A 25785-nucleotide genomic window follows, 5' to 3' on the forward strand; every position below is an offset into this window, starting at 1 on the left:
AACAGAATTTGCTACATGACAGTGGTTCTCAAACTTTGGGGTAACTTTCAGAGTTACCCATATAACTCTGAGAGTGTACAAATGGGGAAAAAATGGACCCATACCATTTTGTACACTCAGACCGGTTATGGTCATTCAGGATGCTCTTTTATGCGTTTCTGGTATTATTAGTATCCAATCATTTTGTATGACTGTGGCAAAAATTTAATTGACAAAAATGACCCCTGAGCTAAGCATGTTTGCTGTGGCTAACAATGGAATGCGAAGTGCTCATTCTATCCAATGTTTGGATCAAAACTTTGGATCAAAACTCTTACTAGATTACTCTGGTGCAGCTATATGGGAAATACAGGTGATGTCGGTTCAGTCTCTATCCTTCTTTATACTCTATGACTGAGCATAGAGTAGGCTAATGCTACTGAGTGTCAAAAAACTACTTTCTGGCCTTGACAGCCCATGCATTCAAACAGAAAAGTCCTATCTAATTGCATTAAACAACGTTAAATAATGTTGAACTAATTTTGCTTGTCGCTTTGTTTCTCCCTGGAAATAAAAACGTCTGGGTTTCCGAGGCTAGTCGCTTTGCCACTCACTTTATTCATAGGCTACTGCAGCTAATTAGTCAGTGAATTTCTGTCAGCCGTCAAAGTAAAACAATGCTACTGTCCCTTTAAATCGTCACCCGTTATAAATCCACGGAGCGCCGAGCGGCTGCTCATAAAAAGCCACCCGAGAAAAACGCACAACACTCACTGCCTTCAAATAAATAAATGCATACAATTAAATAAACAATAAAAACACACAAATACGCTCACCAACACTTGCATTCACACACATGCTAATACTAACACAGTGCCCCAGACGCTTTGGATTTGGTGGATTTGCACAGCCGTGCGGACTTATTATTATTAAAGTGGGAGGGGGGGAAGTTTCCCCAAAGACGCGCTCCTCCTCGCTCGGATCACTCAGAGAGACGATGCCGTCCTTCTCTGGGTCCATACTCTCACTACTAGTAGACGCTCCGCATCATCACTGGATGAGACGGTGATTCTTCTCAACAACAACAAAAAAGAAAAGAAAAACATTGGTTCTATCTGCAAGTTGTTCACCGGGAACTAGCGAGAGACTGAGTCAGAGAATGCTCCCACAGGTCCCTAGGATTCTATTATATGTCTTCTTGTCTTTCTGCATTTTTCACGGAGGCTTCATCAGGTAAGGAATGTTACTTATTGATGTTTGTTGTCTGTGCATGACATGTGCGCACCATCGCACGATTGTCACTTTCACTTTTCACCACCTTTGGTATGGTGGTCATCAAGTTTTGGACCATTAGTAGGCTAATTGAGAGTGAGTTATTTATCATCAAGTTTCTATAGTTGGCAAGAGTTCTACTTTGCTATGAAAGAAATAGAGTTAAGTTTCACCTTTAGCAAACCAAATACTTGGGTTGTGTGTGGGTCGTTTGGTTCAGTGCGTTTGTTGCGCGTGTGAGTGTGCGCGCGCGTGTATGTGTGTAAAACAGTAAAAAATAATCATAAAACATGATCAAATCAAACGCAGCTCAATGCTGACATGGGTCTCCTATATATGCACATTGCTCTGACTACAAATATTCCAAGTAGGCAGTATAATAGGCATATAGGTACCGCTCCAGTTCTAGCTGAGGCATTATAGGATAATCATAAAATCAAACTTTGTTCCAAAAACAAGCATTGTTCTAAAACAACCTGTGGAAATGTTTTGAAAATACATTTATTTGTGACCGTTCTTTCCATGACGCACCATTTAGCCTACTAATTTAAGAAAGCTGGGGGAGGCTATATATATGCTTATTATTAAACATTATTGTTATTTTGAAGAGTTGACATATCTAAAAATGGCTTCAAACAATAAACAAAACCGTGCATTATTAATTATTCAATGAAGTCTCTCTCTCTCTCTCTCTCTCTCTCTCTCTCTCTCTCTCTCTCTCTCTCTCTCTCTCTCTCTCTCTCTCTCTCTCTCTCTCTCTCTCTCTCTCTCTCTCTCTCTCTCTCTCTCTCTCTCTCTCTCTCTCTCTCTCAACTTTCCCTATTTCATGCCCTGTCAACCCCAGGTGTGAGTGGGGGGCCGGGGGTGGGTGGGGGGGATTAAGATCTGCATAATCCTTGAGCGGAGGAAGAGCTGTGACTCTGTGAACCCAGGGGTTTATAAGGCAGACCAGTCGACTAACAGCACCTCCGCTGATGAATGGGGAAAAGAGGGAGTAATAATATGACCAGTAGGAGAAAGAGGAGGAGAGAGAACAAGGTGGACAGAGAAAAGGTACAAAATGAGCAACGATGGCAAAAAGGAGAACCCAACCCTGAGACATATATGAGAGAGAGAGCTGCGCTTATGGAATTGGGGGGGGGGGGGGGGGGCAGAGAGAAAGAAAGAGCTTTAGGCAAAGAAGTACGTGTAAGATAAATTGAGGGGGTGATTCATTTAGCCAGAGGAAGCAGAGAGATTAGCAAACTGGGAGCGAGGAGGACTAGAAAGAGGTGGGTTGGGGGGGGGGGGGGGGGGGGTTGGGGGGTACAAGAAATGATGCCGAGAAATAGAGAAGGGGAAAAAGAGAACAGATGGAGAGGACAACGACGGCTGTGTGAGTCGGATGAAGGATTGTGAAAGAGATTTAAAAAGGAAGATAGCGATAAAGTAAAGGCACTGTAGCCTATAGACGGCTGGATATTATGGCGGGCTGGGTTTGACAAGTGGAAATGGGAGTGAGGGGAATGAAAAGAAATAGCAAAGCTGATTGTCAGAAGAGAAGAGGTAGGTAGGTGGTATGAGATAAAAATGTACAGAGGAAACTGGGTAATGAGGTATGACAGGCATAATGGACAAGATGTGTGGAGGGACAGCGTGGCAGAATCACTGGACGTTTAGAAAATGACACGATTTCAAATCATGGCCTGTATGCTAGTTGGGTTGTTAACTCAAATCAATCCAGTACAGCCTTAAGTCTTGCCTACAGCTCATTGGCTTGCAAGTTCTCTCAGCAGGGTGTCTGATGCAGCCGTCCGAATTCAATTATTCCAAGGTTTTAAATTGAAATCAACTTTTCTCCCAAGACTGTCTAAAAGCAACTCCCTCATTATAGGCTCACTTTGCCTCACTTAGTCCATAATGAGATGTGCTGGTGTGTCACCACAAATCTCACAAAACCCAGTGCCACCAGCAGCAAGTGTCACCACAAATCTCACAAAACCCAGTGCCACCAGCAGCAAGCGCATAGTATACAGTTGATGTGCAGGTGTGTATGCACTTCAACCACGGACCACCCCTGTACACTGTCCATCCCCCCCCCCCCCTCTACACCAAATCGCTTCACCAACAATAGCCGATCTACAAGCTCACAATCATGCAGCTCAACATGACGTGTTGTGAGCTTGTAGATCGGTTATTTTTGGGTGACTGCTCCTCCCAGAATAGAGGGTATGCACATGAGTGGCAAATCGAGTGGCAATGTGACTTGGCAAAGTGAGTTTAATGTCGTTTAACGTCATTTAATGTTATCAGATAGGACTTTTCTGTTTGGATGTATGGGCTATCAAGGCCAGAAAAGTAGTTTTTTTGCCACACAGTAGGCATTCCCGCATAACTTCCGGGTATGACAATTGACAATGACAATTATGGCAAATTGTTACTCACGCACTTCAAATTATATTGAGGTTAAGGGCAGAGGCATGCCTCAGGTCAGAGGTGCTTCAAGGATGAGTGCACATTAGACCAGAGATTCTAATAATCAAATGGTTCAGAGCAGAATCAACATGTGGATCAAATGCTTAATTGAGTGAAAACAATGGATGCACATCTATTTAAAAAATCATTAAATGTATGCTGTACTAAACTCCCAGTGTGGTGCAAGTGGGTGATGATGAGTCAACGCAGTATCAAGTCCAGAGGACGTCGTCTCCAAGTGGGTCAGGGGCTGAATTACAGAATGATGCCATGCATGAATATGACATACATAAACAAACTCCTATGGCTATCTAAGTCTACAGTTTGTATTTTCAACTGGAATCCTGTTGTTCTCATGTAACCTGAATACACAGAACATATTTTCGCTGTGCAATTTTGACAGCGCATAGATTATCGATTATATAGATCTCTCAAAACGTATTGATGTCAAAGATTTGTGTTGTTAAAATGTTTCAAAGATGTTTTGAAAATGTATATGGGGTTCAAGTGATTAGACTGATTTTGATGCTATATTAACTAATTTAGCTGGGGAGGTGACCCTCTGGAACCCTTTCAAGGACCCCACTTTGAGAACCACTATAGGTGATAGATTATGGTTCCCTGCGATCACGGGCTTTCAGTGCATTTCAGTGCGACTGCGACTGTAGGTCGCAGTTTACCATGAAAACCTGCATCTGGCGTCCATCACACCTTATGTTGATCTGACCCGTCACCTAATCAAACCCTGTACACTCAAGACACGCTCCATATAATTATGGCCAGTACAGAATTCATTCCATATGTTGATCTGACCTCATCAAACCCTTATATCTCCATATATGGAGCTGACCTGTTCTGACATTCCATATATTGATCTGACCTCATGAAACCCTGTACACTCGAGACACGCTCCATATATGGCCAGTACAGAATTCATTCCATATGTTGATCTGAATTCATCAAACCCTAGATCTCAATATATGGAGCTGGACAGTGTCCCACCTATGAAACTATTATTCCGTTTTGAGTTATCCCAGGTAAAGCAAAGATAAAGGCAAAGAATGTCTTTAAAAACAAACAAACCACAGACTACAGACTAATATGTTGTACTACACGTTTTAATTATTGATACTAAATGGGTGTGATTTAGGCCTACTTGTAAGCTTAAAGTTAACTTCTGTTTTACTTCAGGAAATAAAAAAAACCCTTCCTTACAGGAAACATTCTGGAAAGAGGTAAACACCAATGATCCAACTAAGACTTCAAATGCTTCAAATAGTCCTCGGGAAATAACACAATCTTTCTGTGATAGTTTTTAATTAAATTCTGATGGAAGTTCTGGCTCGTATAAAAGCCTCCTCAACTGCACCATTTTGTCTGGAGGCTAGTAAACAAGTGAAGGGAGGGGTGGCGACAGCCTCGTGCACCTTCGTTTCAAACGAATCACAAGCCATGTGGATTATTCAATATGCTGGGTGGCGTTATTCACACCATCCGGAATAAATGTATTCAATTGAGTGTAGCAAAGGCAAGATTTTCACCCGGAATGAGTTTGTCACAACCACTTTGAGAGGCCTTAAACCAGACCCCCACGCTTCCCAAAAGCCAAGGAAATCCTTGCACAGTTCTGTGATACGAAGAATAGAGCTTATGCCGATGGATAAGGAAGCGTGAACGGAGGACAGATGGGATGTTCACGTGATTTAATGACAAAAAAATGAGGGCCAAGTTGGAGACTAGATTGGAACAGACGGCTTTCCTTCCACACAGACAGTGCACTCTTGGAGACCAATACAGGCACGATATATACAGACAATGGATACAAATGCATTATTAATGAACTAATGATGATTTTTTTTCCAGTCATCAACTTTAAAAGCCAGTAAAGCAGAATATTTTAACGGTGTGAATTCAGCCATGGGCTAACCACTTAAACCCAATATAAGCCACCAGTCACCCATATACAGTATTCCCATGGGCCCTGTAGTCACAATGCGCTGTGTGTGCTTGTAGATCGATTTCTGTGAATGTTCCCCCAGAATAGGAATGCTAGGGTTCGAGTGGTTAAAGGACAACTTTAGTTTTTTTCAACCAAGGTTCATGTTTTAGGTTGTTATTAGAGAGACACCCGAACACCGCCACTTGCTTGGTTCAGAGCATTTATTTAAGAAGCAACGTTTCGGTCTTGCAACCTTCCTCAGGCTGAGGAAGGTTTAGCAAAATCCCATAATAACCTGCCAGTGTAGTGAGTGTACCACAAACGCATGTGATGTTATTCAGTGGGAGGGCCATGGTATTTTATATCAGGGCTCATACATTTCCTCCAGGGGTACCCCTACTTAAATTTCGACCTGTCCCTAACAACCTAAAACTAAAGGAAAGGATTTGAGTACACTGCTTTTCCTCAGTGCCCTTGGATTAGCCTATAACTGACTATAATTGGCTTGTCTCAGTCCAATAGCCTAATATGGATCATCTTGACCAAAATCACTACCACACCTATGTTGGACAAAAAACAATCCATGCTCAACTCCCCTCGGTCAATACTGGCCACAGCACCTGAGCGGCGATCAATAAAAGTATGGGAAGTTGGGAACGTGCACATGTAACACCCAGGATTCAAACTCGGGTCTCCCACATGAAAGTCCAACATCTTAACCACTAGACCAAAGGGATATCCCTATGGACTGTGGGAGATATTAGACCTTTGACGCCATCAGGCAGAGGCTCTGAGCCACACTGCTACACACACAGACTTCAGGTTCTACCCGGTTTTCATCAGACTGCAGGCAGGCTGGCTGCATGGCCTGCCGCACTGGAATACTTTCCCTTATGTCGGTCTCCGTCCTTTACCTGAGGACTGGTTTTACCTGATGTGGATTTGAGCTACAGTATGTGAACAATGTGGATTTACCTTTCCTTGTTTCATGGACTGGTCTAGTGACCTGCACCATATCCATTCAAACCGGTTAAGCCTCGGTGTCATTTTAGATTTTAAACACTTTATTTTTACTGTTTTTGAGATTTAGAAGTTTATTATCTTTGCCCATGAAGCTTTCAGAATGTTCCCCTTCCATGACCATCATCATCCATCACCATTCTATCATCTCAGAAATGTTTGACATCTGAAACATTTTCTAAATATGAATTTAAGCACATGCTACTTGTGTCTCATTTTACTTCAGTCATGCTAGTGTTAACCGTTATATTATAATTTGGCTATTAAAAAATAGCAGATATACAAGCTCATAGCATGGCACGAAATGACGCGATATGAGCTTGTAGATATGCATTTTTTAATCGTGAAAATCCAAGCAGGTTTAGTATAGTGATAATTATAGCATTTAATTTCTGCTTTCCGTTCCCAGACAGCGTTTTTGGTGAAAACGAACTGCCAATATCTAAAGAACGGAACAGGGAAATTAACACACTTTTTCCCCCCGGTGAAAGTGGAGTCCTTCTTTTGAGATATTCGGTGTTTACATATAGTTATAGAACAAAATATTCTGTGGGTCTTGAAAGATTAGTAAAAACTCTGGCAGTGTGTGCAAACACACTTACTTTCTAAGCCAAAAACTTTGACAGAGGAAGCGTGTGACATGAACCTTTCCTGCGTTTCAGCGGGCATTAGATGCGTTTGGATGTATGGCGGAGGTGACGGCTCACTGATGGTCTCTCTCCAGCCCGAGGGCCGCTGTCCTCACAGCTCTGCTGACACCTCAAGCAGAGGTCCACAGTGCACACGGACACATGTGTCCGTATGTCCAGACACGGTAACACGGACAAATGTGTCCGTGTGTCCAGACACAGTAACACGGACACATTTGTCCGTGTTACCGTGTCTGGACACACGGACACATGTGTCCGTATGTCCAGACACGGTAACACGGACAAATGTGTCCGTGTGTCCAGACACAGTAACACGGACACATGTGTCCGTGTTACCGTGTCTGGACACACGGACACATGTGTCCGTATGTCCAGACACGGTAACACGGACACATGTGTCCGTGTGTCCAGATACGGTAACACGGACACATGTGTCCGTGTGTCCAGACACAGTAACACGGACACATTTGTCCGTGTTACCGTGTCTGGACACACGGACACATTTGTCCGTGTGTCCGTGTGTCCGACTGTCCGTCTGGACACACAGACACATTGTGTCCATGTGTCCAGACACGGTAACACGGACAAATGTGTCCGTGTGTCCAGACACAGTAACACGGACAAATGTGTCCGTGTGTCCAGACACAGTAACACGGACACATTTGTCCGTGTTACCGTGTCTGGACACACAGACACATTTGTCCGTGTGTCCGACTGTCCGTCTGGACACACGGACACAATGTGTCCGTGTGTCCAGACGGACAGTCGGACACGGTGTCCAGACACGGTAACACGGACAAATGTGTCCGTGAGTCCAGACACAGTAACACTCACTTTCTCATTTCACAAAATATGCCAATTATCTATGTCTTCCCTTCATAATAAATCTCTCCTTGTGAGAAGATGTAATCATGCGTGGGTGTCTTATACACTCTTCCATTATTCTTGAAAGAAAAGTTTGTGTGCGTGCGTGCGTGCGTGCGTGTGCGTGCATGTGTGCATGCGTCACATGGCAGCCAGCAGATAGTTCTTTTTTAAAACACTGAATAATATGAGCATCATGAAGTGTAACTAACTGATGCGTCTGAGCTCAGTGTAAAGTTATAAAATTGTGCCGGCCTGCTGTACTAACCAGGCATTGTGCCATAGTAACCAACACATCGTCTTGTATATAGTAACAGGCAGCATGCCATATAGTAACCACCAAGGCAGCGCGTTGTAGCCAGGAGCGTGCTGTATGCTGTAGTAACCAGCCTGTTGTAGTATAGCCAGGCGGTGCACCGCTTGAAACTCATTCGCAATAAACATGGTCCACTGGCCAAGGAAGGCTGTGCAGAGAGCAAGCATTCTCCAGAGGCTGTTTGTGTGAAACCTTTATTTGAGGGGATTGACAGGAGGTTGATAACTGATATCAGCTCTAGGGCTAATACGGCAGTATTAGTTGACTGAAGTGCCACTGTGTGAGGCGAACTGTCACCGCGAGCAACGTCGCTGTGGAAGGAACTCAGCGTGACATAACACCACCATAGCCGGCGAGCCACAGGCCCAAAAGCTCAAGGAATAGAGATTAGACATGTGATTAGAGGGCAGCACGGGTCCATAAAATGTGTGATGAACACATTATCAACAGGAGCTTTTGGGAAAAGAGATTTGGCGTAGACTAGAGGGAAAGAAGGAAAGACCCCTGGAGGACCCCGGTCAACAAAGTATAATAGGGTTTAGGTGTTTAAGTAGAGAGTGAGTGTCTGGAATCTCCCATAGAACATGGTCATCTAATTTATATTTACCGCCACATGGCCATAAAATATTGATCTGTGTGTCCATGAGATGCTACACAACTAGAGACCACAGAGCAGGCGAGGTGAGGAGAGGGCTAGAGTGACAACATTCTGTGCTAATGAAAAGATGAAATGAAAATACATATTCACAGAGAAAGGTGAGGAGTGTAATACTAATGAGACCATTTCAAATGCACACGTGTGATGAGACTGCCAACAAAACACTATCAACCTACTCATTATAGGTAAACATTCTTTCAAAAATGCCCAAAAAAAAAGATCATAAATGATGGATCTACAAGCTCACAATGCGCTGTGATGTGACGGCATGTCATTATAGGCAACTTTTTGTAATGATGTGCCGCATTGTGAGCTTGTAGATCTACTATCTACAATGAATGAGAATAGGGCTCAAGTGGACAAATCAATCCTCTGAGTTAAGCCGGGTAACTGGCTAAAATGCATAGTATCCTATAGTTCTTCATTTCACAGGCAGGCATTCCCTTTGATTACAGTACGTACTGTATAAAAACTGAATTCTGCTGTCCAGTATGGGGAGACTGACTGACCCTATATGTGCCACCAAATGTCAGGTTCAACCTGCTTGAGTGAATTTCCTGCGGTCTCTCTTCTCAGCAAATTAAAATGGCCAATTATTGACTGACAGGAACTGCACTCTGGCTCTGGGGGTTCATCATGCGAGGTCATTATGTTCTCAGCAATTAGAAACATGAAGCAGGACCCATTATAAAGTGCTTCATGTCATTAGTTCTGACCACACTGTTCATGCCCATTATCACATTGGCAGAGAAAGGAAAGCCAAGCCTCACAATAGTACACGTGAGGCTACAGTGGAGTCAAACTTAGGGTCATCATCGGTAAGCCTGTATCTTTCATTGCTGTCGGTCAGAAACTTCTTATTGCCTCTTTTATTTTATAATTATATTACAGCATCACACAAATGTATCAAAAGTAGCAGATCCACACCACGCCACGTTTCGTGTTTGTAGAGCTGATACTTTTGCTATTTTGAATGCTGAAAAGTAAAAGTTTGGGACATATGGGGTTTCCACCCGACAGAGGTCTCTAAGGCATTATAAGGCCATTTGTAATGCATTATAAATAACAGGTGGAATGACGAGGCTGATGTCACTTATGTCAAAGTATTTAATACTATTACTATTACTAAGTACTTAAATCGTTTTTTTTAGAAGCTTTGCTCATGAGTCATGACAGAAAAATAAGATATATACACAATGGATCAGAATGGATGAAATATATATCTACAAAGGCTCAGAATATTGAATGTCAGAATATTTACAAAGTCTCTGCAGAATGGCTACTCACAATGACAGGAGTTCACACAACGGACTACAAAAGAAAAGATGATGAACCTAACCCCGACAAGCCTACAACTTAAAGCTACCAAACGGATGTCCTCTCTAACAGGAACAAAGCAGAACTGAACAGAAACACAAACTAATGAAAAGTGGCTAAACATAACAAAACATGGCATCGGCTGCAGGGAGAGCTGCCGTAGCATTGCTAGCCACAGACTGTCTTTATAAAGCCCTGCACACACACAGGAAGACCGCGAAGCCACGTGACAGGTGATCAGGCCTACGTCACACGCCGATGCTCGCCCACTGTTAAAACGTACTGTCCAAGGAAATGTCCAAGGAAATGATAATGGAATAATAATAATAATAATAATAATAAGCAGCCTACTGACATATACAGTAGATTTATCGTACTACTAATCGAACACAAGAATAATAATAATACATACAGCCACAGGCTGTAATATATGACCAGCACTTATAATACTTAAACCTTGTTATAAGTTGTTATGCATCACTATATACATTTGTAACAAGTGATATATACTTTGTGCATTATAAATGTGTTTATATAATGCCTTATACCTTATTTATGTATCTTAATATCGTCTGTCCAAAACATAAAATACAGTACAGTCTTACCAGGTCTTCATTTGAAACTAAATCAAAATGTCATTGAAGGAACTCCATATTCTAGACTGATCATTATTCTCTAATTAATGAAAAATTAAACTAATTAATCAGCACAATATGGCACATCAATTCTGGCAGTAATACAGCATACTATACATGATTAACTGAAAACCTGCACCCCCCAAGCCTACCTCATAAGCTTTGATTACAGTTTTGATTACTGTCTGCGACGGTAAAATCCAGAGTGTTAATTTAACTCGAGATCGATTTGTAATTTTGCCACTGCTGCTAGGTAACAAATGACTTGTTATTGATTTGTCACAGCAAAATTAATCACATAAGTATTTGATGACAAATATTGATGCAAGGCTGCAAGTAGAGAGAGAGAGAACTACCTCGAGGTTCCGATATAACGAAATTCCGTTATATAAACAGAACAACTAATGTTAATTCAATTACATTTGAATACATTGCTGCTACTTGTCGCAAATGTTTTTATACTAAGTGAATGCAAAAACATTGAAATACTGCTGTCAACTTTCAAAAGTATAAAGCTCACGTCTCCTATATGTATCCTATCTGACAGAAAAAGAGAAAATGCACAATCTTTTTACGATACAACTTTATTGTCAGCTTTCACTGAAATAAGTTTTGCGTTTAGAAGCAAGACAGTCTGTGTCTCTGTCTGTGCGTGCCGTAAACATGGAGTGCTGTCACTGTGTGGGGACTTACGCCAGGGACATTTTCTGTCTGTGCTCACTGCTCAGTGCGCTGAGCGTGCTGTGTCTCTATGCCCAAAGGAACAGTGCTTGCGGAGAGGGAGAGAGAAAGAAAGAGAGAGAGAGAGAGAGAGAGAGAGAGAGAGACATCCAGTCCCCAACGGCACAAAACATTCACGTTATGAGTATAATTTTAACACCATAGATTTCACTGTGTAGGTTATAGTTTATGAATTGAACACATTGATAAAATTCCCTGTTGCGTTTCCTTGCTGCGCTTGACACAGCCAGTGTGAAGGCAAACCGCAGCGAATTAAATATCACCCATTCTTGAGAATTGGGACAAAACACGTCCTACATAGAAAAGTGATCTTTATGTTAAAAATCATGAAATGTATAATAAATAATATATATACACATTTAAATATATGGGATATGTGTATACCCATAGTAGTATTTGTATATATGTATTTACTGTTTCTGTTGAATTTACTTGAATACATGATCTATACATAGAGATTACATGTTAATTTACCTGTCCTCAGCAAGAGGTCACAATATCACACTGTTCCAAAAACCTATTAAAAACACCACCAATTTGAAAATATATGTTTCAAATGAAAAAGAACAGTTAAAGACACATTAAACAAGAAATAACACAATTCTAAAAAAATATTTTATACAGAAATCTGCCTATCAAAGTTGTGTCCTCAGTTTCTTACAACTCCGGATGATTAAAAAAAAAACAGTTCTAATCAGTAAATAGAGTGGTCAGCTATAAGCCTGAGGACCCCTTTCCCACCACCTGTGCATGAAGGGTGCAGCAGTAAAAGATGTGCTCAGGTAAGTTTTACTTTTTTGAGATTTTAGACAAACAATGTTGATATTACTGATGTCACAGCTAATGCAATACAACTCCGCCCCCTTAATATTGATAATATTAGGTATGAGCTGTGGATTGAATGTGTATATGTTAGCTTTGTTCTTGAAGCAGCTAGCAACTGTGCTAACAACAAAGAGCTAGCATGTACAATATTTACTTTATGTAGGGAAGAGGGCACATTTTACATCTCCGGCAGACTTCAACTCCGGACGATTTTCCATTGACCGGAGTTGTAATGTCAATGGCTGGAGTTGTAAAATCTTCCTATAACATCCTACTGTGGACATATAATATTACTTATGCTCATGATTACATATTCCAATGTTATTAGACTGTTTTACCTATGGAAAAATGTATACACCTGCTGATTTATTTATTTATTTATACTGTTTTAGTCTTTTATAGCATACCCAACATCTTTGACTTGTAGAGCATGGACAAGCTGTAGGCTACTCTTATACAGCTTTTACTTACCCTAATTAATTATATTACATTATCTGTTTGAACCATCTATAAGTGTTCAAATATAAAACACATGTTACATTTAAACCACATCCCAGTGTCTAGTTAAAATTATTCATACTTTGTGTTTTAGGAAAACATGGCTAAACAAAGACTGTCAGTGGAGGAGCAAAGACAACGTAACAAGGAATATAAAAGGAAGAGAAAAGAGAAAGTTAACAGCAACCCAGAGAGCAAAGAGGCGGCAAAAGAGAAAGAAAGGCAGAGGTGGAAGAAGAGAGTTGAAGAAAAGAAAGTCAAACTAATAAGTGAGGTGGGAGACAGAGAGAAAAGGAAACGGAGAAAGGCTTGGCGAGCTGCAAATCAAAGGAGGGCAAAACGAAAGGCAGTGCTGCAACCAAATGACACACCTCCAGAGAGTTCACAAGAGCTCAGTGATGCAGAGCCACGTGGTGGCATGCCCCCAGACAGAGGTGAAAGGGAGAGAAGTAAAACCAGGAAAAGGCATTCAAGAGAAATACGTGCTTTAAAGAAGAAAGTTCAGAAGATAACAAAACAGCGAAACAAACTGAGGAAACAGAAATGGCGAATTAAAAAGAGAAAAGAAGAAAGAAATGCCCCAAATACAACAACACCAGACTCCCCACTGACAGAAACTGAGAAAATGCTGTCAGGAAGTCAACTTAGAAATCCGAACATCAAGAGATCGCTTCTCTTTCACAACGTTCTGAGAAGAGAACTTCAGAAGAAGAAACAAACTCCTGTGTCACGAAGACAGACACCAACAGTGAGTTTATCTGGCAGAGTTCTAAAGAAGTACCGCCTTCTCAATAAAGTTCATGAATTTGGGTTGACTTACAAGTCAATGACAGAGCGGAAAGCGACAACTGTGACAAAGTCGACATACCTTCAGGGTATCACCCGGACCGTTCAGGAGTTCTACCTCAGTTCTTCACGCATGACCACCGACAAAACTGACACCATCACTAGGAAGAAGGTTAAGCGCCAGAGAATGATCCTGACAGACTACCTGACCAACCTTCATTGTGATTTCCTTGTGGATAATCCAACGGTGAAGCTCAGTTATTCCTCATTCTGTGCTCTGCGGCCATTCCATGTCACAGCCCCAAAAGCATCGGACCGGAAGACATGTTTGTGCCAGTATCACGAAAACGCACGCTTAATGCACGAGGCCTTAAGATCGTCAGGGATAGTGAAGACGGCTAAACTGGAAGACAGTTTTCAGTTAGTATGTTGCTCTCCAGCAAGCAAGGCCTGCCTTCTTCGCACCTGCACACGGTGTGTAAACAAACACACAGTTCTGGCCCCAGACCAAGACCAAATCCCTGTGCAGTGGAAGCAGTGGGAGCGAGTCCCAGAAGAAACAGCCAGTGGAACCCACATGAACACAAAACTCGTCGAGCACAGTGGCAATCTCGTAGAACTCACCCAACAGTACGAGGGAAAACTGAGAGATGAAACTACAACACATGTGTGTTCAGTTCGTTATCAGTCAAAGGAATACAGAAACACAATCCAGACCTGTGATGAAAATACAGTCATTGTACATGTAGACTTTTCTGAATCCTGGAGCTGCAAGTATCAATCTGAAATTCAATCCTGCCATTTTGGACAAAACCTGCCACAGATTACCCTACATACTGGAATGTATTACACCAAGGGAGAAAAGGCAGGGTTTTGCACAGTGTCAGAGTCAAAGAGACAAGATGCTTCAGCAATCTGGACACACATGGATCCCATCTTGAAACACATCAAGACAAAGTTCCCACTGGTTACCACTGTGCACATTTGGTCTGATGGTCCAAGCAAACAATATAAGAACAAGACCAACTTTTTCCTTCTGACTAAGGTACCAACTACAATGGGTTACCAAAGAGCGACGTGGAACTTCTTCCCCACATCCCATGGCAAGGGTGCCCCAGACGGCATTGGGGGAACAGTGAAGAGAACGGCTGACAACCTGGTTCTGAGAGGGAATGATGTGACGGATGGACACATATTCTTTGAAAAAGTATCCAACAGTCTGAAGGGTGTCCAGCTGTACTACATTGAGGAAGAAGACATGCAAAGATTTGACAATCTACTCACAGTACCACTCAAACCAGTTCCATCAACGAGAAAAATACACCAGGTCATCCCACATCAAAACTGTGTCAGCCACCGACAGCTGTCCTGTTTTTGTAATGAGCCATTGCCTTGCTCTTGCTTTAGCCCAGCTACTTTCTATCTTCATGGCCACCCAGAAGAACAACAGCCTGATCAACACGGACAGAGAGGCAGGACAGGGAAGAGGACAGGACAGCAGGACAGTCAGGAAATGGGGAGAGGCAAGACAAAGAGAAAGACAGGACCGAGGACAAAGTTGGACAAAACAAGCAGGACAGAGATGGACACAGGAGAGGGAACAAGCCAGGAGAGAGAGAGGCAGGAAAGAAGGGGAGGCAAAACAGGAGGACAGTCAGGAAAGGCAAAAAAGACACGCCCTTTATCCCTGTTGATGGAGGAGATGGAAAAGGATATGGGGGTAGATTCAGACTGGGACATGGAGCTCCCTCCATGTCCCAGTCTGAATCTACTGGAAGAACAGACAGGAGGAAAGGAAGAGGAGATGGAAGGAGAGATGGAAGAGAGGATGTCAGGAGAGATGGAGGAGGAACAACTGAAATATCCAGAGGGCATTGTTGCAATAACTACTGTCAATAGCCTTAATAAGGGAGACTGGCTTGCCGTTGAGTATGATGGAAACTGGTGGCTGGCAAAGACCATAGATGTGGACACTGAGCATGAAGATGTCAAAGTGGAGTTTATGCATCCCCATGGTCCAACAACAAATGTTCACCCTAAACGTGGCAGGAAGGATGTCTGTTTCAGTCCAGTTGTAGACATTCTGGTGAAACTAAGTGGGGAGTCATCACCATTACAATCAAGTCGTACAAGAGAGATCTTCAGCATAGCCGCTGATGTCATGGACTTCATCGAGAGAGAGCATGTGCGTCACCTGTTGTCCAATGCTGAAGTCATGCTGGTAAGAGAACATTTGAATTCTACATTTTCCAATGTAGGAGGCATATTTAATATTTAATTCCGAATTACGCCTAATCTAACCTGTCTCCCTGTGCTAGTGACTTGTATGTCTCTTGAAGTCTAACCTTTCTCCCTCTGCCCTTCTGCCATACCAGTTACCTGGAGGAAGCGGTGATGAACCTGGACCACGACGACCCAGTCACCAGGGACCACATGTCAGCCGTGCTCTCCCAGGTGCACCAGAAGCTATTCCAGTTCCTGCAGCAGGACCCCCATAGCCCCCTCAGCAAGTGCATCCCCCCCCCCTCCCTGATGATGATGATGCAAGGCCTCGTCAACCACTAGCCCCCACCCCCCGCCCCTGTTCCACCTCCTTCCCCCCCAACCCTGCAATCGTGATGTTGTCATCACCCAGTTCTACCTCCACAGAGGGACGCAGTTCCAGCATTTTTATTTGTTTTGAGTTTCACTCAGTTCTACCTCCACAGAGGGACCCAGAGCAGTTCCAGCACTTTTATTTGTTTTGAGTTTCACTCAGTTCTACCTCCACAGAGGGACCCAAAGCAGTTCCAGCACCTTTATTTGTTTTGAGTTTCATGGCGAGGAGTGCCTGTTTATTTTGACGTGTTATTATGGACATCTATAGCCTGAATGGCGATTACATTTTTATGTTTTTTGTTTTTGTTGGTGTTTGTGAGGCTGTTTCAATAAAAGCAGATTGGATATAAATGTTGTTTTTATTGAATTGGGTTAAAGTATTCTTAAACTGAGTTTTTTTTTACTCCATTGGAGATTTACAACTCCGGCAGAGAGATTCACAACTCCGGCACAAATTTACAACTCCGGCCGATGTATGTTTTTCTTAATTTTCAAAAGCTTTGTTAACTGAATGTCCAAATGATAGTCTTTATCTATTAAGGTTATTCGTGATATACATCTTATTGATTGATTTATTCAAATAAACCATTTTTTATTGTCTTAATATGAAAAACAAAGGTAAGAAATTAAGGGATTTCAGAGTTGGGTTTTTCAGACTATTGTGAAATTTGTATTGAAGTGTATATATTGAATGTTCTTACACATTAAGGCAACTGAACATTAGTATTACCTGTCTGGGAACTTATAATCCTTGCTGGAGTGGAAAAAATACTATTAACATTTTTTTTTGTATTTCGGCTGGAGTTGTAAAAAATGAAGTTATGATGTGAATAATGTGTATTTTAAGAAAATGTGTTTTTATGAATTACCTGCACCTTTACATGGATTGATAGCTTAGACCCTTCTCTACAAATATATCAATTTGAAAATAGGGTAGAACAAAGATTATAAAATTCAACTTTCAAACCTGTTTTGCCCCATATCTCAAGAATGGGTGATATGCAAGAATTCCAATTTCCATTTTCCATTTCCATTCGCATTACCGAAGTATTAGGTGAGAATGTGACCTAAGCATGCTCTTGGTCTGGGCCTCTGTAAAGGAACGTAGACCTCAACTGGCCTACCAAAGCGCAGATCTTAATTTGGCTACGGTATAGTTTGTTCTTATATACCATTGATAGGCTGTTAAACCAGGCCATGCTACAGTACAACATCACAGTTTGAACCACAGACATATAGAAAAGAGACAAGATCTGACTGCTAGCACCAAGCGATCTAAGTCGGCGTAGGGAGTACATACGATGCTGTATCCTCTTACAAATATAGTTTCACAAGATAGTATTACCCAAAGTGTTAATGTAACACAGCTCTGTTTACACCTTTATTTAAGTCCTATTTATATGCAATATTTATTTGTAAATACATTGTGTTATTTTGATTGTCCTGTTCCACTTCTGCTTTGGCAATGTAAATGTACGTTTTCTCATGCCAATAAAGCTCAATTGAATTGAATTGAACTAAAATGGCAGGTACTACCGTACCGGACTAAGACCGAAGTGGTGAGATTGACTTTAGCTTCAACACAGAGTTCACCACTTTCAACCTGGTGTCCCTATTTTGGTCATGTCCTTATAGGCTCATTTATTTGTTTGAAATAGCAGAATAGATCTACAAGCTCGCAATGTTGAGAGCTTAAAATGGATCAGCTGATTCTTTTTTGCCACAAAGTATAAATCAGGTCTAAATGGTTAATGGAGACAATTATACTGACTGCGTTTGAGCGACATGAGTTCACTGAAACAGAAGAGTGTTTGGCTGTGGCTCATGTTTATGTTGTGCTATCAGGGATGGCACATAGCGTGATGTGAAGGTCACTCACATTAGGGCACCGCAGGGTCTAGCTGCACGCATACCGTTACTGTAGGTAAACAGCCAACACAACAAACACAGTCTGTCTCTCTCCTCTTGCATGTCATCCTCTCTCAGCACCTATTGCAGCCTATGTCATGCATGACCGGTGAAGAAAAAAATCTTAAGGAGGAAAGGTGCGGGTGGATCGTTGATAGGGGATTACAATTGCAACTGTGCTCGTCAGATAACACAATGGCAACGCTGCCTCTCTGACAGCGTGAAATGAGAGTTGGCCATGCCGGGATGCGATGTGTGGGCCCACGCCTTCCTCCACTTGTTGAATAAATTAGTGTCTGGTGTCAGGGCCCAGGGGGGGCAACCCTGTGACTCCCACCCACCACCGGGAGGTGGTAAATTAAATACAATAGCAGTAATTCACTTAGATTCACCACTACTAAATAGGGGGGGGGGGAGCACTGACTTGTGCACTGACCTCCATGGGCCAGCTACTGAAGGCAGTAGAGGCTGCACTATTAAAGGTTTAGCTTATTGACATTCTGCTCCATCCTCTATAACGGCAAGGCTGAGCAAATCAAGGCTCCAATAATGGGTCTCCATAGCGATGGGAGTTATATTGATTGGCTGGTTGGTTGTTGGTGTCTCCAAGGCTTTGTGATGGCGGACGTGGATTCTGGCCATTAAGAACATAACTACATGTGATCATGTTTTATATGGGGGAAGAGACTCTCTCAAGGACAAGTGCACCGCTTGAACTGTGATGCATGTTCACTGGGAGACACTCTTGTCTTCACCGAACATCAGTCAGATAATTTTAACTAACTGTCGTTGAGGTATGGCAGGAAGCCTGCAGAATTATGATAGTTCAGTGCAATAACAATAAAATAATTCACCTGTACATCATTTAGTCAGTGTGTGGATGCTAGATGTGATGAATGGTGGTGTCAGTAGGTCCATCCACCCACCACTTTGGGCCCAAATAAGTTACAGTATCTCAAAAAACACTGGCTGGATTCCAGCAGAATTTGGTGCACTTCCATGGAGCAGGAGGGATGAACCTTACTGATTTCAGCAATAACCTGGTCTCTCCCAAACATGGTGAAATAGCACAGATTGGCATTTCCATACATAAATGCAAAAAAAAGAAATAAAATCCGTACATATTACAGTGAAATCCTCCCCATAGACGGTGATGGAGGGGCGCTTTCTCTGTTCTTCTCATATACCTTATCTACATTATACTTGGTTCTACCAAGATACCGGTACTCATTATTTATTCATTATTCCCTATATATTACTGTACACAATGTACATTTTCTGTATTTATTCTCTCATTGCTGCATTAGCCTACTGTATTGCACTTCTGGCTAGACGCCACTCTTCAATTCAGTGTCAAAGTATTTGTATACAATAAATTGAATCTAATCTAAAAAAAAATTAAAAAATGTCAAACCTGAACTCACCCAAACAAATAGCACGGATTGGCAATTCCGTACATACAATACTAGTGAAAGCCATCGCGGTCAAAACTGTAGTAGTGCAATATGTACAGATTTTGTGGGTTTCTAGTCGTGTATGTACGGAATTGCCAATCCGTGCTATTTCACTGTGTTTGGATCATTAGGTCAGAGTTTCTATTTACATCTCAAAATCTAAGGAGAAGGCTAGATTGCCATAAAACTCGCTGATTACAGAATGTCAACATTGAACAAGATATTTCCTCTCTTTAACCCTGTAGTGTCCCTATTCTGGGGGAAATACATCAACGGCTCACAACCAGGCCTGGCTGGTTAACAGAGAATGGTTTTGAGCTTGATACAGTATGTGTTATTCATATGCCTAGGACAATGGGATCCGCTTGTAATTTCGACGGTGCATTAGTGCGACAATGTGGCTTCATGTGCGGTTAGGGACAGTGTTAGTAATGAGGCGAGGCGGACCAATGCGCCATCGGAATAATGTCACCGACCCTAGGACAGGGCTATTCAACGACATTGTTAAGGGAGCCACAATCGCCACATGGTCGACACCCAAGCTATTAATGTCACATGTACACTTGACACAAGGCCCCATCACATTTTCACAACAACAACAAGCAAGAGGAATGCAAGGTGCCAAATCTTGAACGTGCCTTGAGAATTTGACAAGGCCTTTGGTGTGACTTGGGCTGGGCACAAAAAGTTTGAAAGCAACTGAGAGCATATATATTTTATATGTTCTTTGGGTCCTCCTCAGACTCCATTAGGCATGCTTGTCCATGCTGTGTGCATGTTTATCTCAGCCCAGTGAGCCAGAGCTTCCTCCTCATCCATAATATGTCTGGTACGATACGGGGACATCTCTTTATCAGCTCTGTTCAGGCTGATAAAGAGATGTGCTATGTTTGGGTCTATACTGTATGCCTTGTCCTTGTCTTCTCTCACCTTGCTTGATTCCTATAAGCACTTAAGACTCCCTCCATTTGCATGCCCTCACAAGAAACCCACATTTCCAAAGTGCATTAATGCATATGCTTGCCATTAACTACTTTCAACGTGGTGTCCGTATTTTGGGCATGCTGTTATTGTCAAACATTTTCAGTGCTCGTTTGCCTTTTCATAGTCCAGTCATGAAAATGCGTCACCCATTTCCCCCCAAGATTATTTAGAAAATAGCCAATCTACCTACAAGCTAGTCATATAGGTTTAAAATGCCCATGTGGTCTATTAGTCGCTTCTTTTGGGCTTGTTTTCCTAGACCTGGTTCATGACCTGGTCCATGTATGCCGCTAGTACAGTGCGTCTGGAATTTGAATTGGCCTCTTTCGTCATGCAGTCGATTGACTCCCATGAGTACGTTACGCCCACCTGACAACAGGTCACGGGGAAGGCAAAACCATTTGTGTCAAACAGGATTAAGTTCCTAGTCTGTGTGAAGTTGGTTTTCTTCAACAGGTTAAGGATTAGCCTTTATCTGAATGCCTTTGTTCTCTTCACAAACCGCTTGCCCTGCACTTCAGTGCTGATGTGTGTCCAGTCCAGCACACTGAATAAGATATCACTAGCAACAACAAAAAAAGTCTCTATAGACACAATGCCAATGAGGCAGTTGTCGGCTTTTAGTTATTCTCATACGTTTTCATTTCAAGGAACTCTAAATTGATACAAATGATAAAAATGGGATTGGTATTCAAAACAGTCAATGCGACCTTGCCCTCAATGCACTGCCTGAATATAAGAAGTTTCTTTACAATATATATCCTAAAAAACTATAATCAGGGACTAGTCTATTTGACATTCAATGTTCCTTTTCCAAAAAAAATGGGGGTCGTCTTATAATCAGAGCTGTCTTATATTCGTAACAATACGTTAAATACAAAAAAGAAAGAAGGTGAGCGACACTCACAACCGCAATAGTAGAGGGAGTGACAACATCCCTCTAGTATTTAATGGCATATTATGTCAAATAATAGTGCCATTAAACTGTTCTTCATTTTGCTGGTGGCCCTGAACCTCACTGTAACTTGAGGTCACACTTCAGCAGACCAAATTACTTCAGTTTTATCATAATTTCACATTATACACATTTTACATCATCACTACTACACTACTACTAAAATCCAAAAAGGTAACTCATACAAAAATTTAATAAATGGCGGACAAAGTACTCACATTTCCATTTCCTTATTGGCACACACCAAAAAGAAACACTTATGTGTTTCGGCTATGCAGCCTTCATCAGAGCATGAAAGCATGAAAACCATTGCTGATGCGCAACCTCTTTTTCTCATTTAATCATCACTACATATCTGCCTGCTCAAACCTTTCCAGTATGTGGAGTACAATCTCAAAACAAGAACAGAAATAACATATTTATCACTAAGACTGCAGTTAAATGCCCCCTAGTGTTTTGATGCAAGCGGATATACTCCCAATTAGTGGGTGGGTTTGCAAGAGCTGTCTGTAGATTGTGAGGCGTGCTGAGAACCATGTGTCAGGAAATATCGCTCTAAGACAGCGTTGCCATGTCTGTTCATTATAAGAGAGTTTGGGCATGTTTTTCTGTAAAGTTGCTTGTGAATTATCGGTAGTTGCGGGTTGTGGGTTTTTGGGCTCGTTTGTAAACGTTCAAAGGGTCAAAATGTCCCCCCCACTTTTGGGAGATGACTTGTCTAATTATTATTATTTTTTGTTCTCGAACCCGAACTGCATGGTTAACACTGTTCCCATTTTGTTTGTTGTTATGACGATTGTTGCGCAATCGTCATATATTGGCTACACTGCGCTTGCCTGTCTCGCTCTACTGTTGGTCTCTGAAGGTGTCACACAAAAAACAGCAGTGGGCTCGAGGTGCTAGGAATTTGATCAAGTGCTGCTGTGAGCTGACCATGCAGGGATCAGATCAGATTACTGCAGCGAAATATAGGCTATGGGGGAACAAGTTTCTCCGTAAGTTAAAGTGAAAGCCGAGACTATACGCGCACACGCAACGCATCAAACCTCTGTGGAGTCAAATCAATGGTGTGAGTGATCATCACGATCATGGTCATGGAATGGATTACTTCATCGATTCATCGAGGTGAAAACCTGCGCGGGTACATTCTTTGTCAGTAGCCGGCTCCACTCTGATCTCAGAACCAATTTCAGAGGTCCATATTATGTCCATTATGGTTGTGTCCATCATTTTGAACCTGTGAAGAGCTCTGTGTATACTATAACTATATAATCTATTATCCTATATGTTCATTTCTGACTTCCGTATTACTTTTAAAGTGATGTCTAAATTGTCTATGCAATCCAATGTTTCATGTATTTGTAACTTTATAGGCCTATATGAGCTTGAATGTCAGTCAAAAAATTACTTTTACAATCTAGTCTTTATAACCAGCGAAATAGTCAGCCAATTAAATCTTTAGGAGCCGGAGGACGCATCCATTTTGGTTACACTTTTCAGAGCTACATGAAAACAAACGTTGATGCTAGACATAGTCATTTGTAGCACCGGGTTAGGGTTAGTGGAGGCATAGTGGAGGTTAAAAGCACCAGTAAACTGTAATGCCAAATTAGTTTGATGGAGATGTCCGCAGTCAGGCTGCTTCATCTCTCATTATTCTCCTGTACGCATCTCTTTGTAATTTTCCTATAAATCAGCAGAAGTGACTTCACTTCCTTGTGTCGATTGTGTTTATATAATTGTGTAGTCAAAGAAGTTAATTGACTTGGTGATGATTCCATTTGCTTGTTCAGTTTCATCACCACATAGCGCAGCCAATGGGGTTTAATCCGATTTCCCGCTTGATACCGTTTCGTAGAGACTGCCTACACGATCTAGATACCAAATGAAAGCTTGAATTTCGTAGATTACACACACTTTTTCTTTAAAAGAAATGAGCGAGATCTAAGCAAGTTGTGACTCAATGAAAAGATGAGTGTTATTGGCTCTGTGTGCGGTGGAAAAAAAGAAAAACGGCAGGGGGGTGGGTGCAAGGCAGCAACGCATCACTCTTCCATACGGGCTATGATCGATTGAGCATAGGGTAAGGCTATGAAGCAACACTGGGCATAACGGGCAACGGATGAGGGATCTCTTAAAGGCAATGGCATGGCACGGTGATTGGTTTCATTATTGTAATGCCCAAACCACACCTATGCATATTGTAACGGGTGGCGGAGGTGATTTGGGAATTTAGATAGGTGACCAAAATAGCCACTTTAGAAGGGGAACGCCCCTTCCCCAATGCTAAATCCCCAATAGTGGCTTTAGAAAGCTTGGATGAAAATAGAGACCATAATGCTTTAAGGCCCCGCTGCCTGGCGTGCAAAGTGTGACCTGAAGTAAAGGCCTCTGTTGTGACTGTGTAACGCTGTGTGATCCTAATCATCCGACAGGCCAGGCCCCTAGGGAGTCACAGGCCGGGGTGAAGTCACACCACCAACCACCCTGTAGTTCCGCGCCTGGTTCTTGTCTGAAAAGATTCTGTTTAAGTAAGGACTCAATTTATTTAACTTAAATAACATTCAGTAATGCGTTTTCCTTTCTAGTCAGCGCCCATTTTGTCAGAGAAGCTGTGGATTTTCAAATAATGGCTGGATATCAAAACAATTGAAATTCATTATTATATTTTGAATATTCAGCAAGTGAATTATATCAGTTGCATCATCTTTGTGCTATAGCAAAGAAAACTTAAAATGTAATATTAAATATTTTAAATATGTCAGTGGATTCTTCCCTTGGTTAAGTCAACATGCCAAATATAGGCATTAGGCACAAACTTGTGTCTTTATTAGATCTGGACCTCAATAATTAATAGCATGGCATGAATTATTTAGTAATGAAAAATTATCTTTCAAAAATGCAGTTCAGCACTTTCACTACAAGGAACAGAAAACATTCCCCATAGTGAAAAATAACAAACATTACCCTGATGGTGATGACATAATTCTTTGTCTGTTATACTTATACTGCAGCAAAGTGAATTTGCTCTTGCGATTTGAAAGGATTCAGAATGATTTTGATTCAAAACTATTGAAACCACTTTGTTTCCCATGTTTCAAAACAATGTCTGCCCTCTGCATGAACTGTGTTTCCACCTCAGACCATATGTTTCAAGTTTACAGAGGGAGGAAACTTCTCTTTAGATGATGAAATTGTATTTATTAATTGCATCAGTCAAAATGAGGAACAGGCAGCTCTGGATGCCCTCTCTCCGTCATGGCTGTAATTCAGAAATTCCACAGTAAAATCAGCACTATATATATGGCGGCTTTGACGTTCACGTTTGGTTCCAGCCAGCACTTTGATTTAGTGAAACAGACTGAGGCCATGCCTACAGCCTTCTTTATTCTCACCGCCATGTCCAAATATGGGTCAAACGGAGTGCATTCCTGTGTCTGCGTGCGTGTGTGTGCGCGCGCGCGCGCATATTTGTGTGCATCTTTCTTGTTCACCTCGGTGCGCACAGATTGAATCCTCTGTTCCCCAGAGAGTGGCGGCAAACCGCTGTACACTCAGTTTCAGGCACAGGTGGACCATAATTGGGGCCAAGCACAGGCTAACTCACCCGCTGGCAGTTGGCTTTCTCCCTCTTGCAATGTAGCTCTGCTATGGAGCCCTGGAGCAAAACGAGATGGCCATCAGACCTATCGGGCCTCCAAGCAGCAACCTCAGGGCCTAACGGCCATGATGTGACTGAACAGGGAGACTATCAAAGAGGAAAGCTTCAGCTACAGAAGACTAACCAAGGGCTACGAGCATCTGTCAAAAGGAATGCAGCAGGTGGGAAGAGGCTTTAAAGATGGACCCCTCCCCCTTTATCTAACAACAACAGCTGTGGGTGTGGTTTCAGTTCAGGTGGATCACCAGTCATCACCCATCAGGCATACTTA

General features: G+C 42.1%; 1 protein-coding gene across 2 annotated transcripts in view; it reads left to right on the forward strand.

Moving 5' to 3' along the window:
* Positions 1-814: 814 nt before the first annotated feature.
* The window catches only part of glra4a (glycine receptor, alpha 4a), a 63036-nt gene continuing 38065 nt past the window's right edge, over positions 815-25785 (forward strand). For both annotated transcript variants that reach the window (XM_083786580.1, XM_083786581.1), the window contains exon 1: positions 815-1212. In XM_083786580.1, the coding sequence (XP_083642706.1) occupies positions 1139-1212 (74 nt within the window). In that variant the 5' untranslated portion in view covers positions 815-1138. The remainder of the gene's footprint in view (positions 1213-25785) is intronic.

The sequence above is a fragment of the Protomyctophum parallelum genome (genome assembly GCF_964188405.1).
Source record: "Protomyctophum parallelum genome assembly, chromosome: 16".
Classification (NCBI taxonomy): domain Eukaryota; kingdom Metazoa; phylum Chordata; class Actinopteri; order Myctophiformes; family Myctophidae; genus Protomyctophum; species Protomyctophum parallelum.